Genomic DNA, 17,986 nt, shown 5'->3' with positions numbered 1-17,986 from the left:
TGATAGATTATCGACCGTAGGTCAGGATTGTACAATGAATGGATTAAGTGCAGTGAGATTTACAATGTATATGGTTGATATTCTCCTGTACAGTCCCATGAGCTCGCTCGCTCATTATTCTCCAGTATGGCTGTAACAGTAAGTGCGGCTCTATATAACTAACTGCTTTGTGTAGGGTAACTACGTGTAATTCCTGCTAGTGAAACATGTAAACCCTTGACTTACAGGTCCATGGTATTGTCTTCAATCATGGATGTATTCCCCAGCTCCTCCATAAAAGACTGTATTATTGTATGTTTATGTGTCCCTTCCTTGAGCCAGCAAAATGGCAAAACAAATGCACAATTTACATGTAACAGCAGTAGTTTTATCACTCAAGTGAAACCTGCTCTACTTGAGAGTTATACTTCCAACACTCACTAATGAAAACTAATTTAATTGTGCATTACTTTCAACACTCAAGTGAAAATATTGCTCTACTATCTAATTGCTTTCAACGCTCAAGTGAAAACTGCTTTTCATGTTCTATGAAATTCATTCATTTTTACAAGTTGTTTTTTTAATTACTACAGGGCAATCCTGGTGAAGATGGAGCCTTTGGGCCACCAGGAGCCCAGGTATACATGTATAAAAGGATAATGTTTTGAGACATCTCCTCAAATGTTTATAGATGTTAAGTACAACTTCAGCGAGAGTATAGCTGTAGCAAGCTCCTGACCATAGTATTGACACTTGATATTATCAGTTGCGATGCTATCCCTATAACTTCTGATAACAGCTCCTCTCCACACTTGCAAATGTGATGTTGCAGTGCAGTCCCCTAGTTTTGTCAACTTGCTTGATCGTGACTTCAAACAATAACATTAATACTCACATGCATAGCAAAGGGAAACTCGTTTTATCCTTGTCTATAGCTGCATATTCATGTAGTAGTACAAGTGGCAGGAGTAAGATTCCTATCAAACTATTGCCATTTCTAAGTCCATTAACTTAATTAAAAATTATTTTTTTATTATTTAGGGTGAGACTGGATCATCAGGCCCTCCCGGCCTTCCTGGTGAGAGTGGCGAAAGGGTAGGTATAGTGTTCATGTGTCGTAGATTGATCACAAAGATCTGTTAACAGATCCTCAAGGTTACACCATGTAACAAGATTCAAGCAGTAGAAACTGCGATTCTGGACAATTTTACATGAAAAGTTTAAAAGTAAACGTGTCTGAACCAACAAACAGCAAGACCTTATAAAGGGCACGTGCACAATGGAGTGAGAAATATTTGTTGGCGTCAGGCAAACGTTTTCGATATTGTTGGGAGAGGGCAGGGTGGAGGCAGCTAGCTCAAGCCTAGAACCATGCTATGATAATGGAGAAAACTCTTTGACACTGACTAATCAGTTGGCAGTGAGCTGGTAACAACTCCACTCTGGTGCTACATGTACATGTACTATTTTGTAATTGGAGCAAAATATTTAACTTACACTAGTGGTCTCATGTCACTGTGTTGCAGTGATATTGATGATGATGATGACAATGATGATGATGATGACATATGCTTGTTAATTCCACTTTTTAGGGTGATACAGGCCCCCAGGGTGAACCAGGGCCACGAGGTCCCCCAGGACGGCAAGTGAGTCACATTTGTTGAATGATCTCTGTGTTACACACCAATTAAACACATACATGTACTGTATGTTCCTGTTCAATAAAGTGTCGTGTTCTGTTATTTATCTTGGATGTCTTAAATATACAACTCAAAGGTAAAATTAAGGGTGTTTTTAACAGGTTGTATTGTAGCTGTAATGGTAACCTATTATGCCATGATGATGACTACAACTTGTTCACCGATGATTGGGCATTCAAATGATATCAATATTTGTAATATCAGTTGATAAGGAGTTGTAGTATTGATCTGTGAAAGTATAACGGCTGAAAGTGATGGAAATTGTTGCCTGCAGCCACCTTAAAACTCCCTTGGAAATCCTGGGAAAAATTCAAATATGGGTTGGAAATGCTCGCATGACAGTAGGAAGCAATCTTATTGGGGGATGGGAATATGATATCTCTGCTCATCTCACTTCTTATGTAGAGAACATAGAGGTTGAAATGTTGGTTTTGTTCAAGATTGTGTGTTGTGCATGTGAACGAAGATTTCAATATTTTAGCTTTCTAAAATTGAAGCTACAATTATATTACATTCAATCATAACATTTTTTTCCAGGGAAGTCGCGGCAAGCCAGGAGCCTTGGGAGCATCTGGTGAACAAGGACCTCCGGTGAGGAGAAATAAAAGAGTTTGCTTGCAAGAAGCCCAGCTATACAGTTTGCAATTTTATTGTTCAAGGATGCCTGCAATTTTTTACTGATCCATGGGCTAGTCCTGAGAGAACACCTAAAGATAAATTTAACTATACAGTGTTGTACAAAAGTAGATTCTTGTGATCAGAAAAGGTGAAAATGTGGTGTTCTGGCTAGCTGTGTCAGATCTTACACAGTCCATCAATGGAGTTAAGTGAAATAAATGGGATTAATTTTTGGTTTAGGGAAACAAATTAAAATCATTTCAAAATAGTGAGGGGTTTTTGAAATAAACTGAGTTTGAAATAGCTGGTGGTAAATGAGTGCAAAAACAGAACAACTCTTGGGGATATGGCTTAGAGTTTAAAATAATAAATAATAATAAATAACCAATTTTATTTATTGAGGGTACTAGCACACAACAGTAATCACTGAAAAACCAGTGGCCCTCACATGAATATTGGGGAGTTAGAAATAGCAAGTTCAGTAGGCCATCTCCAAGCTACCTTGTGCCTCTTTTTCAAAACAAGTCTTCATGCAAAACCTTTCATATGAAAGTATTCTTGATTTGCATGGAAATGAACCTGTGTGCAAAAGGCAAGTCGGAAATGGCCTATTTCGCTGGGTTATTTTTGTTTTGGATGGCAAATTGTTTTAGTAAAAGTGATTAACATTGAACAGAATTCATGTTAAGCCTTTGTTTGCCAATGTGACTGCAGTGATACAAAAATAATATTGTTGGTAGCATACACCACAATATGTATGCACAAAGTCATGAAAAGTATAAAAAAAAAAAAAACAGTCAGACAACAGATATGCCTGGTACAACATGTTGTCTTTGTTTAAAGAAACGGTTTAGTGATACATCAAACACGAAAGGCTGTGTTTGACCACACTCCCAAACACTGGGAAAAGAGTTGAGAATAAAACTGATACCAGGGTATTTTTGACGAACTGGACCATGCTTCCTGCATTTCTTAACACCGAGAAGAAAGTTGAAAAGGCGTCATGTTGTGGAGTATGTTTGATGAACTTCGAGGTGTTTGGAAATGTGGTCAAACACTGTCTGGAGTGTTAGATAAAAATTATCTTTTCAATGAAACCTTAAACTATGGGGAAAAAAGGAGAAATTATATCGTAAAAATTTATTCTAATTAAGATCAGATATCCAAACACTGTCGTGGTCATGATTCCCTTTGATGAAAACCTGATGACTTAATTAATGAGTTTCAGAAATGTTTATTTTACGTGAGTGTACAAAAAATGGATGTGATTTTGTTTGACTTAAGCAACACTTTTTACACTGCATTTTGTTGTTTGTCGTTAGGGTGAGCGTGGTCCCCCAGGAGCTGCTGGAGCTGCAGGACTTCCTGGCCAAGATGTACGTTAAAACTAGATCAATTCCACAGCACTCTGTAAATCCTTAGAAATGTAATGTTGTTTGAGACACATTTAAAGATAAATAAGTTCCACTGCACAGTGGAAATCTCTTAATTCAACCATTAGCAGGTCACCAAAACCCAGTGGTACTGTACTAACAGGATGGTTGAACTAAAGAGAATCTTCAATCGAGAGAACAACTGACTGAGGGAATGTGTGGGAGAGATTGAAGTAGCTATCGTATGATGACAAGGTGGTCATAGAAAAAAAGTGGTTTTAAAATAGGATCTGGATAAAAGCATGTAAGATCTGGATAGAAGCAGACTGGCTATGACTTGAAGAAAGAGTATAGCAGATTTGATGTTAATGTAATGAGACAGGTTTTGGTTGTTGAATGAAAGCTTACAGGTTGTATTTGAACTTATAATGTAGCTAATACAGCAATGACGGTTACAGGTTTTCAAAAAACTAGAAAACAGATTTTAATAAAGAACGAAAACACTATAGAAACAAGCAAATTTAAGTGCCAGAGTTGAATTAACATGATAGAGTTATCTGTTTAAAGTTGGTCTTAATACCAGTGAATCTGCCAGAATTCCTTTATCTTCACTTGGAATTATTCTGTTGCAATCTTTCATCCTCCAGTTTTCTAGTTTTCTTTTGATATCTATAGTTTTTCATGCATTTTGGTTATACTAATCATGTGACGAGAGACCCCTGGTGTTTACTGAGGCTGCTATGTGAGAGAACAAGGTGTGTCCTAGCCATCTGTAACACAAATCTTAATTTGAACAGGGTGCTTCAGGAGAACCAGGAGCCAGTGGCCAAGATGGACAAAAGGGAGAACGGGTAGGGTATTCATGATTTTGACATGTTTTTATCTGTTTTGTGTATTTACTCATTTCTAGCACTTGTACTAATATTATTGATTCTTCCACTCTGATATTTGTATTAAGATTAGTTTGTTGTTTTGTCTCCTGCCATTAATGGCAAGTTTGGGGAATTCAAATATTGTCCAACCAAGGCAAGGACTGCAGCCAAATGAGTTTAAATTCCAAACATTCATCAGCAATGTCATCTTGGCTGCTATAAATACAGTTGAATCCTGCTATTGCAAACTCTTGGGGGAAACAAAAAAAAAAAGTGCGAAATAGCAGGAGTTTGAAATAGTCAATGGTAGATGACTGAAGGGCAAACCCAAGGGAAATGGTTTTGAATTTGAAATAACAGAGAATTTGAAATAACTGAGTTCAAATTAGCGGGGTCCAACTGTACTTTGGAATAAACACACAGCTCTCTCTCCAAGTGTCTTGCTCACTATTCAAGTGCAAGCAGTTCATTTCAAACTGTGTTTATGCGTATTATTATTACAGGGTCCTGATGGTGTTCCAGGCGAAGATGGTTTATTTGGTCCAAGGGTGAGTGTCAAAATGTCACTTTAATTAATGGCAAGTGTCTTTGGCCTGCAATATGTGTCAAGGGCTTCAGTTCACATTGTTCTCTGCACAAACTGCGGACCCCATATCAAGGGCCGCATTGCATGCAAAGGGCTATCTCTTACTTCCTCTCTGCACTCATTGCAGGCCTATGATGACCTTTATAAAGGGTCTGCAATACATGCAAAGGACCATCTCTTACTTGCTTTCTACCCCCATTGCAGGCCTATGATGACCTTTGTAAACGGTCTGCAATGCATGCAAAGGGCCATTTCTTACTTGCTCTTTGCACTCATTGCAGGCCTATGATGACCTTTGTAAGGGTTCACAATGCATGCAAAGGGCCATCTCTTGCACACTAACTGCATGTGTACATGCTCATCCTGGCCAATTTTCAAAGGTTGCAATGCATGAAAAAGCCTGCAGCTACCATAACTCGCGACCAACATTGCAGGCCTATGGTGGCTGTTTTCATAGGGCCACAATGGGTGTCTAAGGGTACAATTGTTGTATCATGTTAAGTGCTATTTTTAAAGGTCTGGAAAGTTTTGGTGATTGTCTTTCTGAGACTTTGTAACTCAAATACTTAATAAGAACGTGACTTGTAGTTCTGAAACTTGTTTTTCCTGTTTGTGAACAGGGACCCTCCGGAGCACCTGGTGATCCCGGATCTGACGGACGAGATGGCGAGAAGGTTAGCAACTCATTTCTACTCTTGTCTATTCCAAGGCCTTGTGGATCATCAATTGCAATTGAGGACACCCGAAACAAATTTTTTGACCAGTTTCCTGGGTTTGTCTTGTCCATGACATGCAGATCATATGACGTGAAAGTTTTTAAACTTGCTACAAGCAAAATGCCCTTTTTGAATGAGTGAGAAGTCAGGAAGTCACCTGAAGGGTTTGCGTTACAAAGTTATAGTGGTGTATCATAGTTCTTAATCAAAGTGCTATTAAAACATTTCTATAGCACTAGTTTCCTAGAGGGTGTAGAAACACAGGTCTTTAATTTTGGATTGAAAGTTATGATACATTAACAGAAAAAACAATAGCAATTAACCTGCAAATCAAAAAAAATTCTCTGAAAACAGTTATAAATTAAAATACTTTTTGGAAAAGGAAAGTTGTAAGTTTATTTTCCAAAACTGGTGCCGAATTGCTGTTTATTAGTGATTATCTTGGATGGAAGAATGTTGCATTGTCTTGGTGCTATTTGTTGTCAGTTACTTCAAAGGATGCTCTTCACTATAACTCAACAGAAGTAGTTTGGCTTGACTACGTTTTCGCCAAAATACTCTCCATGGCTTGACCAAACTTGCCTGTTATGACACTGAAACATGTACTAAAATACAACTAAAAATACAAGCATAAAATACAACTCGCTATTGCTCGGTCAATACCACAAGGTCTCAGTGTGAGATTTTCCTGTAAAGACCTTGCACTCTCAGTTAATAAGTGTAGTTACTATTGCTCATCTATTTTTTCCTATTCTTTCACAGGGTGCTGCCGGAAAGGATGGTGAACCGGGTAAAGTTGGACCACCGGTTCGTATCACTTCTTGTTATATTTTGCAAGTACCTTTCTGTTCTAACAAACAATTAGATTATGAGCTCAAAATTTCTATGACATGATAGTTGATGTGGGTGCAGCCAAAGTTGACGTTCACTAATTGAAATTGTGAGCGAATAACCGTATTGTTTTAGTATAAATCTACTGGTCATTCGAAACTTTATCTACATGTAAATCCTCTTCACAGAGACCGCGAAAATGCAAAGAAGTTGCCGTCATTTGGTTAAGAAGCGCACACTACTACGCTACCCACTATCTACAACAGAACAGATAGTGAGTAGTGTAGCCAATCAGAGAATGTCATTTGTCATAGAATGCTAGTAGATATATACTAAGAACTAATAGACAGAAATAATTGGAAAGTCCCAAATCCTTTTAGAAATGAAAGGCAGTACATTTTAACAGACAATTCAATCCTATAATTTTAAAAGTTCTCTTCTGAGGCATTATGTCTCCCCTTTAATTTCCTGATTTCTATTATCCTTCCCCAATTCTCAAAGGCATTGTAGAAAATCAGGGACAAAAGTGTTGAGATATTTTTTCAAATGGGACCTTTTCAAACAGAGATCTGTACTTCCCTTTATAGAAAAAAGAACACCTTTTTCATTAATAGCCACCCTCACCCCCTCCCCCAATCAATTGTGAAACAGGCTTTGGCGATACTGAACAACACATGGTTATATCATTGTAAAGGGGGAGGGGGAATATGAGAAGGGTTGATGAGAAGGTTTGTTTTTGGGCAACTACAGTGTACATGTACTTTTGTCCCGATTGTAGTCTGTGTGCAAACGTCTTCTATCTCTCCATTTCCTATTTATGTTGGAGTTTGAAATCGAGGAATAAAATCCAGTACAAAAGCATGTAACTGAGGGCAAATTTCTCGATTACCTTGTTCTTTAACTGATAATAACACTTATTTTGCATAATAAATTATTGGTTTGTGGATAGTCAGAGTAATACTTATATGATGAATGTTTTGTGCAACAGGGCCCTCCTGGACCCAATGGTGGCATGGGAATGTCTGGCAAGAAAGGAGAACAGGTGTGTATTAGAGGGGTGTTGTTACACAGTTTCCATTGCTTTTTCCATTGTAAACTGCTTGTAATTACTGAACCAAACTACTGATTTGTGTATTTTTGTAGGGTGCACCTGGAAAGGCAGGAGCTTCTGGTGCAGTTGGACCTAAAGGCCCTCAGGTATGAACCATACGTCATGTTTGCACACATAGTCTGGCCAGCTACATGTACAACCTTTCACACGAAGTGACCAGGAGTAGGGCTCCCTCCCCTTCCTCCAGGATTTTGCTTTCAGACCTTGCCCTTTGTGTACTGTGAGAGTGATTTCACAACACAGTGATCACAGCCAAGGCTCAAACCCAGGAAGCCAACATATACTATGCCATTAGGCCCTTTCCCTCCTACAACTAAGTAAGGTAAAGTCTGCATACGTGTTTAAGTGGCCCATCGGGCTGGCACTTATCTCTGTTTCTGTAGAATGAAGCGACAAGGTGTATTTCCACTCCCTGCTGGATGGGATGCTAGTGTGTCACAGGGTTACCCCCAGCATTAAATTTGCCACTACCCATTTATACACCTGGGTGGAAAGAGACAGTAATGGTGAAAAGAGAGTCTTGCCCAAGAACATGAAACTGTGTCCTCAGCCAGGGTTCGAACTTGGACTGTTTGAATCAGAGTCAAGTGCACTAAAGATGAGAGGACAGTGCCCCTATACCCTACAACTTAGATCTATATTAGGTTTTATTTAAGGGCAATGTACTTGCAACTTAGTACATGGCCTTTAAAACTATCATTTGTTCTGTCAACTTCCTGACCAGAAGTCTTTACATTACACCACAGGGGGCCCATGGTGATTTTGGAGACCGAGGAGAAACTGGGACACCTGGAGCTGATGTGAGTATGCTGTGCTGACAGAAGTGTGTGTATTTAGACGCAAACAAATTAGCAGCCTGAGTTGTGAAGGAATAATATATTCATTTTTTCGTGTGTGTGTGTGTTAGGGTGCTCCTGGTCTGCGAGGTTTTCCAGGCCCAGTTGGTCCTTCAGGACTAATGGTAAGTAACTGTTTTAACCATTCATTCCCAGTTAAAGGGTCAGAGATCATTTTGTGTAATGTGTAATGAAAGCTTAGATTTGACTTTATTACCAACCCATCATCAGAACTTTAGGCTTGCATAAAGATATTAGTAACGAACATTTCTGTAGAAGTTCCACATATCTTAAGTGAGCCTCATTCACTGAATGATACTAGAGCAGACAGGTTTATAAATGTCTGTGACATAAACTAAGCATTTACATTTATTTTCTAAAATGCATGTCTGCAAGATGTGCATTTTATACCCACTTTCTAGCCATATACTGACTGCAGAGGTGTAGAAATTCTTTGTATTAATGTTTAAGCCCTGGCGGACTGTTTGTCTCAAACTGTGATAAAACTGACAAGCTGCTTCATTTACACAGGGAGCCCAAGGTGAACCTGGCGCGGCTGGTGCCCCTGGACCAGATGGAAAGTCGGTAATGTCAAAATCATCTGAATCTTGTAAAGAGGAATACTTGCCCCAGCTTGTTTGTAGAGAGAACATTTGATTAGCACATCACTTTATTTTACTCTGGTTTCAACCATCCTTACTTTGTTATTTGTTCAAAAAAGAAAAATTCAAATGTTCAAATGTTGTTGTTCATAGTGGTCAATGTGCTTTGCTACATCTAGCTAGTTCACAGGCATGCCACTTAATCTGAAAGAAACAAATATTTCAAATGAACATAATATGCTTAAAAATCCCAGCTGGCAGCTGTGAGGCAGACCAGTTGGCTATTTACAAGCATGATTGAGGAGTTGATCTAGGGTCAACCGAGAAACAACTTCAGCTAATTGGCCAGTGCAGGACTTGAACCCGTGACATCCAGACACCCTAACAACTCAGCCACGCGACCTCCACAAAGTGTTTTTATAAAGAGTGATCATGGAGTTAACACTGTTTGAACCAACTACAACAACATTAAGTGTGTAATCTGATTTATGCTACTGGGCCGGGTTGTTCAAAAGCCGGTTAACCCTAACCAAGGATTAAAAGTTAACCCAAGTATGAATTTTTCTTCTATAAAAATGTTTTCCACTGCTTATATTTTGTATAGTTTGAGATTACTCAAGCTCAAAACTGAAGGAAAAACAATACAAACAGAAAACCTCACCAAAAAGTTACAAAATGGAACCAAAATTCCCGCTAATCCTGGGTTAGCTTAATCGGGCTTTGAACAACCTGGCCCTGATCAAAACAAGTTCAGTGCTTAAACAGTGTAGCGTAGTTGTTGTGTCAGGAACACCGCTCCACAAACCTATTGTTTTCATTCTTTTGTCCTTTTGTTCTCTATTGTTTTACATCAACTGTGTCTTCTGCACCAAGTTAAGGCCAAAGTATTTTTTTTTTTTTTGCTTTTCCTGTAGGGCCCGCCTGGAGAGCGAGGACAAGATGGCATCCCTGGAGACCCTGTTAGTGATGAATTTTTTTTGTTCTTAACTTTGATAAAAGTATCGAGTATTATCAATTGTATGTCTTAAATATTACTCTCAGTATATTTAAAGAACTTTTAAGAGTCTTGCAATAGTTCAGTGAGCCTGAAGTAAGAGTCAAAATACAACTGATGAGTTCAACTTTGTAAGAAAATTATTCGAGGTGAAAAATATCCCATAAAGAAAAATGTTTTTTTTGTTACCCCTCCATTAGGACAGAATTCAGAATTTAGAGGCGTGGTGATAAATGTTACTGTCATATGCACTTAATTAAAGTGCAAAATTGACATTCCATGAAGTAAAACAGTATTAGTTTGTTAAGACACTGTTGGGTTGACTACCGCTATTTATCAACTTGAACTGGTAAAATGTAAACTAAACGCCATAATGGGTTTGCAAACCTGATGTTTTGAGTGTTAGCAAAGTTGCGGACTGTGGGTTGTTTGTGTTGATATAGTGAATGTAGTAGTGAGTTAAGCTATAGGAGAAAGCATGGCACCAGAAAATGCATGAATAGCTAAATGAAAAGCATTTGTTGATCCCATGCATGGTGAGCCAAGGTACTGAGTTAAAAGATTTTGTTGTGTCAAGGAGGAAAGAGGACTTGAATTAACAAAGTTTTGGAACTAAGTTAACCTTATTTGGAGTATTCTCCACAGTAACGTGGGGATGTTATAATTGATTGATGTTAATCGATATCATTAATTTTCTGACAGGGCTCTGTCGGACCACAAGGAGAGAGAGGTCCTCAAGGCGAACCGGTGAGGTTAACAACAATGTAGAAGTTTAAAATTAGGAATAATGGCATGAACATAGATATAAAAGTAGAAATAATCTTAAATCGAAGTCATCTTCAGAATTAAGGGAAATATGTTTGTCAGCTGATGATGTAAAAGTCTGGTCCATTGACACTCACTGGTCATTTCTCTGTGCAGCTACATGTACTTATGTGCGAGTCACAGGCCATCTTTGAAATAAAGCTATAACCTGTCTTATCACGGTCTAAACCCAGCTCTTGTTCCCTACTGATTGGTCAACAATCCATCTCTTGGCGAATTCTACTTTGCAATGATAGGAAGAGTCGACATCAAAGGATCAAAAAGCAACGTCACCATGTTGCCTTACTGAAGAGGCAGATATTTTCACTAACTTTTTACTACAACATACTGCAATAGCCCTCCCCCCCCTCCCCCCCACAACTCCTCCCCGCTCATCCAGTGTTTTGAGATTGGGGGAAAGATCTTACTAAGTGAAATACAACATTGATTTCAGAGGAAAGGGTTGAAATAGGCGCCATCTGCCAAAAACAAAAGGATCAATATTGTCGCCTGTTACAGGTTTCTTATGGTTACAGTTTTTTTAGGTTGTAAGTTCTCCTCTTCATTTATAGGTGAATATTACCATTACTTAGACGATAGCTCAGATGTGTTGTTATTGTTATTTATAGGGTGTAAAAGGTGAAAAGGGAAAACCTGGAGAGAATGGAGTGGATGGAACACCTGTGAGTTTTTCTGCAGCTTGAGTTAATGAGTTAAAATAAAGAGATAAACTCAGGATTCAGATGAACTCCTGTAACAAGATAGTGAATGTTTAGCATAGCTGATTTTGTTATCTTTAAACAAAGGTGGCAAAATCAGCCACCTATTTCAGCAATAAAGCCGCCTACTTGAAAATTTCACGACAACCCTGCTAACTGAGTATTTTTGCAAGGCTGACAAAAATGTTTTTGAGGCATTGTAGCTTAAATTAACAGGTGACGTCATCAGGTAATTACACAAACCACGGACTTATCTTTTTCACGTCTTTCGATCAAAAATGATTAGATCAGACTTCAAAAGCAAGTTTCTAGCCTCTTCAAGCTTCTTGTTTCTATCTGTAAAGCGTCGTGTTGTCCTGTTTACAATATTAACAGTGTGCTTCTTGTTTCAGGGAGAACGTGGCGAAAAAGGCCCTCAGGGCTCGCAAGGAAATGCTGGGGCATCGGTGAGTTCTGGAGACCGCTGACCGAACAAAGTTGCAACTTGACACAAAGTCTTTCTCTTGAATTGCAAGTAAACATAAGGAATGAGAGCTATTTTAATTCATGTGTCTGGCTAGATTAGTTTTAATGCACATGTCTGTGCCTGTGCATAAAGATTGATTGATTGTGCTAATGTGAAACACGACACTGAATTGTGTGAAGTTCCATTGAGAGGCCAAACACTGAAAAGCCGGCACGACTTAAAAATAAATCAGAACTTGATCAAAGTGAATACAAGTAAGTTAATGCAGCTACATGCAAACCGGGGGACAATTGAATAGCTCTTTCTTTCAGCCGTAAGCTGTTAACTATAAATATAAATGAATCATTGACTGCTACTCTCTTGTTGTGTAACTAACTTGTCAAATATTCTCTTATATAGGGTCCACCTGGACGTCCTGGCCCACCAGGTCCCCCTGGAAGCAAAGGAGATACAGTAAGTGTCGGGGGGGGGAGCATTGTTAACGTACCCATTATCGATGGTATATAGCTAAGCAATTAGTGTTTAAAAGCGAAATCCATTGACTCTGAAACTTCTTTCAGGGTGGCATTGAGATTTCTGTGTGAATTTGATGTGACGTAATGAAATGAACTGTCTGTTGAAGGGAATCTTGGATGGAAAACAGCTAAAGTTCCAAAGTATACCTGATGGTTCTCTTAAACTTTAAGTTGATATCTCTGTTAGTGATTTGAATGCAAAGTGTTTAATTTTCAGTTAAAATCACCAGGGCGACCCCATGTGTACTTAATGGTAATTTATGACGTCATTGCGCGGTCAGTTAAAAACAACCATCAACTTGTCATTTGGAACAAAAGATTTTTTTAGCCAAGATTCCCTTAAACACAATTTAGAATAAATAAATAGTAGCCTTCATTTGGCGCGAAAAATATCAAATTATCTGTTCCGCGAAGCGAGAGCTTCCGAGAAGAGAGTAGTTTGTTCCGAGAAGCGGAAACTGAGAGCTTTCACGAACAGATAATATCCAAAGACAAGTATCCGTCGATATTTTCGCATCAAATGGAGGTTATTGTGTTTATTATCCTTCAAATATTTTTCGAAACACGCGCATTTTTGAAAATTTGGGAATGTCACTCGGATATTTAGCAACTTTAGCTGGGAAATATTCAGTCACGTGACGCGTTTAGACCGATCGCGCGCAAAAATTTTTGATGTATTATAATTTAATATGTTATTATTATATTTTGACATCTGAAATTATTCAGATCACACTCACAAAAAGAATTCTGCTGAATCATAACGTTTTAGGCATGATCATAAACACTAAAACACTAGTTGCTGAAGTAATAGATCAAACAGACCGTGTTTGACCTCATTTCCAAACACCGAGAAGAGAGTTGAAAATACGACACGTAGCAGAGTGTGTAAGACGAACTTCGAGGTGTTTGGAAATGTGGTCAAACACGGTTTTTCATGCTTGATATATCTTCTCAGTCGAAACTAAAACTAAGGAGAAAACGGTGAAATAAAATCGTAAAAATCTAAGATCAGATATTCAAACACCGTCACGGTCATGATGTCCTTTGTTTAAACTTAATGAATTAGTGATGAGTTTGGGAAGTGGCCTTAATATTTTTTTTGTCTTTTATCACAGGGAGACACTGGTCCATCCGGAGCCCGAGGAAACCCCGGAAGGGATGGCAAAAGGGTGCGTATTTAGCTGCATAGGCCTGAAGTGCATGCAGAGAGCTAACAGCAAAAACACGAGAAAATCAAAGAGCTCTTTGAGCTTATTTCTGAATACAGGGGCTGAAGTAAGTTTTGGGCGCTTTCCATTCACCAAACGTTTTCGGAATGGAACATAATTTTCCGGTTGACTGCACCAGAGTGGAAAATGATGGGCTTTTGACCCGTAGCCCTTTCGGGCTACGGGTCTAATTGTTAAATAATCCATTTTCTAATACGCGTCGCCGTCATCTTTTCGTGGGATGCCCTACTCACTGTGTTAATAGACAAAAGAACTAGTGCTGCATAGAAAATGGCGAATTAACATAATTCCCGAAAAAGAGGACAACCTCTTCAAGTACATGTATACCCAAATTATCGAAAAAATTTTCCTGGAAATTTCTGTTCCATTTGATTTTCGTTCTGGGATTTGCGGAATTTTCGGTTGAATTGTTCTTTTTTCGGAAATTCAACAATTTCTGGATTTTCTGGAACCTTTTCCAGGAAATTTCTGTACCATTTGGCCCCATTTCTAAAATTTCGGAATTTTTGGTTGAATGGAAAGTGCCCCATGTTTGAATGTGGTATAGATTAAAAGGCTTTTCGCTCTAGTTTCCATACTTAGTTAGTACGAACAGCAGTTGTTACCTCTTCCCTAAGACACCATTTTTTACACGGCAAGTGGTGGGGGAACATTTTCTTAAACAAAAATATTTTGTAAAAATTCTGGATGCGCAGGGTTTTTTTGTTGATGGTTTTTTGGGTGGCTCATTTTCGCGTGTGAGATTTATTCAGTTCCTGCTGTGCAGAGTGTTTTGTTAATTGCCAACTAGACCTCTGTCTTGTTGGGACACATTGGGCAAAATGGGGAACAGGGGGGAAATATGTTAAGTATCTTACAGCACCACTGTCTCGTATTGCAGTTTGAAGCCTATGTGATGCAGAATAATCTTGTTCATCTCTAGTCGCATATTAATTGATGATAGTAAAAACTCTGCAAACTCCAAAGGGAAGAGTACGAAAGTTAGTTACATTTACGTAAACCGGATATTAAGTGAGATCTATTTTAGAGGAAGTACGGAAAAGGTTTCACATGTAGATGTTTCTATGTTAGATAGAAATATTTATGAGGGAGTTGCATGGTGATAGAAATGCAATCACATACGACGGCTTTTCAAACCGCAAAACCTTTCTCAGAAGTTAATATGTGTTTTTACTGCCTGATCTTGACAGGGATTTGCAGGAACACCCGGAGCTCCCGGTGCCCCCGGTGAGCGTGGATCAAGGGTATGTACACAACAACAACAACAACAACAATAACGAAACCAACAACAGCTTTTACACTCTTTTTTTTTTACAAGAATATGTTTTATAAGAATTTCGAGGCTGAAATTTGTGAAATTTTTAGAATATTTTAAGAATGAATCCAAGTCTGAGATTTTGAAAAGAATATAATTTAAATTTGTTTGTTGAAAATTGGTAAATACAATACAATTATATCTTTTTAACTAAACCGTATAAAATTCTTCCTTTCTCTAAACGGCAAACTTGGCTAAAAAGCAACAAAAACAGCACTAGCCGTGTGTTTGATGCTAATAACATTTCTGCGAGAAGTTATCTGTGTGATATCAAGCTTCATTATATGGCTAACTCCGTGAGCGGGCAAGATGAATCAAATCCTGCGCTGTGATTGGCTACCCGAGCGGGCAAGATGGAGTTATCTTGCCCGCTCGGGACTACCCGGCGCGTCCCGCAAGAAAAATTTCCCCAAAAGCCATATAATAAATCCTTTATTGACCAAGTGTGAGGTCAAGATGGTTGGATATTGGCCAAGTTCTTTTTTTGCGAGTTTATGAACCTCGACTCCGTCACGGTCCATAAACACGCAAAAAAAGAACTTGGCCAATATCCAGCCATCTTGACCTCACACTTGGTCAATAACCCATATATAATGTCTGTAGGCTGGCTCCAAAATTACTTCAACACCATCCAAACACCAAATACAATCGAAAACAGAAATGCCATACGGTATAATCTAAGAATATTCACAAGAATATTTTCACTCTTAAATCGGCTGAAAAATAAGAGTATTCAGCCTCGGCCGGAAAAACAATATTCTTATTAAAAAAAAAAAGAGTGTATTTATACACCATACGGGTAAAAGCAAAGTATTCTAACAATACTTACAACGCAGCGGGCAAAGCCGCACTATCAAACTCTCTATATGTAATTGTGCAGTATAATCGACTCATGCACTCTTATGGCATGAGCAAAGTTAACTTCAAACAGTTTCAATGGCGGTTTTTCTGTAAGTGTAATGACGTTGGATGAAGTGATATATCAAACACGAAAGACCGTGTTTGGCCATATTTCCAAACACTGAGAAGAGAGTTGAAAATACGACGCGCAGCGGAGTATTTTGGACGAACTCCGGGGTGTTTGGAAATGTGGTTAAACACTTTCTTGAGTGTTTGGTATAAATTAATATCTTTTCAATCGAAACTAAAACTAAGAAGAAAACAGAGAAATTAAAAACGTAAAAACCCATGCTAATTAAGATTTGATATCCCAACACCGTCACGTTCATGATTTCCTTGATAAACTTGAGGAATTATTAATGAGTTTGAGAGGGTTATCCGAATCATGTTTGAATTTGCTTTAAGGTCACTTCAAAATAGATTTAGTCAACTGATTACACTGTTTATTGAGGAAAAAAAATCCACTCCATGCAAACCATGTCCTTTTAGTTTAGATGTGTTGAAATGTGCTTCTTCTTGTAGGGTGCCCCTGGCAGTTTTGGAACACCGGGCGTCCCTGGAGATTCTGGCCTTGCTGTGAGTACCTATCAACATTTGATTTTCTTCTTCAATGGCAGGTCGTGTAACAATCTGTATCCATTTACTGAGAGAATTAAGTGTCTCGCTCAAGAGCACAACAAATTGGCCCTCAGCAGTAGAACTCACTGAGATTGTTTGACCCAGAGAGCAACACGCTAAACACAAGGCCATAGACGGTGTCTAAGTGATTTAGTTTGAACATACAAGTGAATATATGAAAGATCATATGTTTGAACTAGGGAGAAAGATATGAAGACACGACTGATTATCGCAGTTATATACACAACTTAAGCAGCTGTGAAATTAAAGCCTGAAAAAAAAAAAAAAGATAAAAATTTAGGCTCGAACGGGATTTGAACCCATGACCTCTGCGATACCGGTGCAGTGAATTTAGCTGTCAAGTGAACTGGGAGCTGGTCATGTTGAACAATTCGACTACGTGCCTGAGTTTTGAATAGGCCATCGCTTATCAAAAGCAACGGCAAGTACCCTAATTGGTTTAGCAGGAGATATAAAAGATTGCAGTTCAAAACCTAGACTTTTATGTATTTTTAAGCCAAAAGTCGAGAACAATTTTAAACGTTTGCGTTTTCGTGTTGAGTGTCCGTTAAAGGCAAACATATCCTAATGGCCTTAACCATTTCCTGAGATAAGCCACTTAAATACTTCAGTAGTGAAGCTAAATTGCTCTCGTTGTGATGTAGATTTAAAGTGGAAATGTTTGTTATATAATGATGCTTGGGAAGTAAGAGTATAAGCTTGATGATGAGTATGGTATTAATCGTTAATCAATCAGTCAATCAATGAATGGTTTTTTGCAGGGTCCACGCGGTGCTCCCGGTGTACCCGGACCTCCTGGTGAGAACGGAGCAGACGTAAGTTGAAAATTGCCATCTTCATTAGCTGTCATTGTTGGTAGTAGTAGTAGGCGCCTTGGTTGGCCAAGACTGCTCCTGGAGCAGTCTGGAATGACTCACCAGTCCGATCCTTGCATAACAGTCTTTTCCGCAGGAAGTGGTGGAGGGAGGATTGATGGCCTGTCATTGCTGTGATTGCTTCCTGCGTTGTCTCCTTCCTGCGTTGTCTCCTGTCCTCCAGCTGTTGGCCCCTCGCCCCTCTTGACCTCTTCTCGAACGGCGCGGCGCCAGCCACTGCGGTCGTATGCAAGCAGTTCCCAGCTGTCAGTGTCGATGCCTGTGAGTTTGAGGTTATACTTGCAGACATCCTTGAAACACTGGACT

General features: G+C 38.8%; 1 protein-coding gene across 1 annotated transcript in view; it reads left to right on the top strand.

The window, feature by feature from the left end:
• Positions 1-17,986, top strand: part of LOC110054383 (uncharacterized) — a 50,224-nt gene that overhangs the window by 13,383 nt on the left and 18,855 nt on the right. The window contains exons 18-40 of the mRNA XM_089285409.1: positions 573-617; positions 1,021-1,074; positions 1,572-1,625; positions 2,217-2,270; positions 3,620-3,673; positions 4,468-4,521; positions 5,046-5,090; positions 5,749-5,802; positions 6,607-6,651; positions 7,664-7,717; positions 7,819-7,872; positions 8,533-8,586; positions 8,694-8,747; positions 9,154-9,207; positions 10,139-10,183; positions 10,921-10,965; positions 11,652-11,705; positions 12,134-12,187; positions 12,607-12,660; positions 13,838-13,891; positions 15,142-15,195; positions 16,689-16,742; positions 17,567-17,620. Coding sequence (XP_089141535.1) covers positions 573-617; positions 1,021-1,074; positions 1,572-1,625; positions 2,217-2,270; positions 3,620-3,673; positions 4,468-4,521; positions 5,046-5,090; positions 5,749-5,802; positions 6,607-6,651; positions 7,664-7,717; positions 7,819-7,872; positions 8,533-8,586; positions 8,694-8,747; positions 9,154-9,207; positions 10,139-10,183; positions 10,921-10,965; positions 11,652-11,705; positions 12,134-12,187; positions 12,607-12,660; positions 13,838-13,891; positions 15,142-15,195; positions 16,689-16,742; positions 17,567-17,620 — 1,197 coding nt within the window. The remainder of the gene's footprint in view (positions 1-572; positions 618-1,020; positions 1,075-1,571; positions 1,626-2,216; positions 2,271-3,619; positions 3,674-4,467; positions 4,522-5,045; positions 5,091-5,748; positions 5,803-6,606; positions 6,652-7,663; positions 7,718-7,818; positions 7,873-8,532; positions 8,587-8,693; positions 8,748-9,153; positions 9,208-10,138; positions 10,184-10,920; positions 10,966-11,651; positions 11,706-12,133; positions 12,188-12,606; positions 12,661-13,837; positions 13,892-15,141; positions 15,196-16,688; positions 16,743-17,566; positions 17,621-17,986) is intronic.

Source organism: Orbicella faveolata, unplaced genomic scaffold, assembly GCF_042242905.1.
Source record: "Orbicella faveolata isolate gen_17 unplaced genomic scaffold, um_ofav_v1 contig_13, whole genome shotgun sequence".
Classification (NCBI taxonomy): Eukaryota; Metazoa; Cnidaria; class Anthozoa; order Scleractinia; family Merulinidae; genus Orbicella; species Orbicella faveolata.
This window is presented reverse-complemented; position numbering and strand designations above follow the sequence as displayed.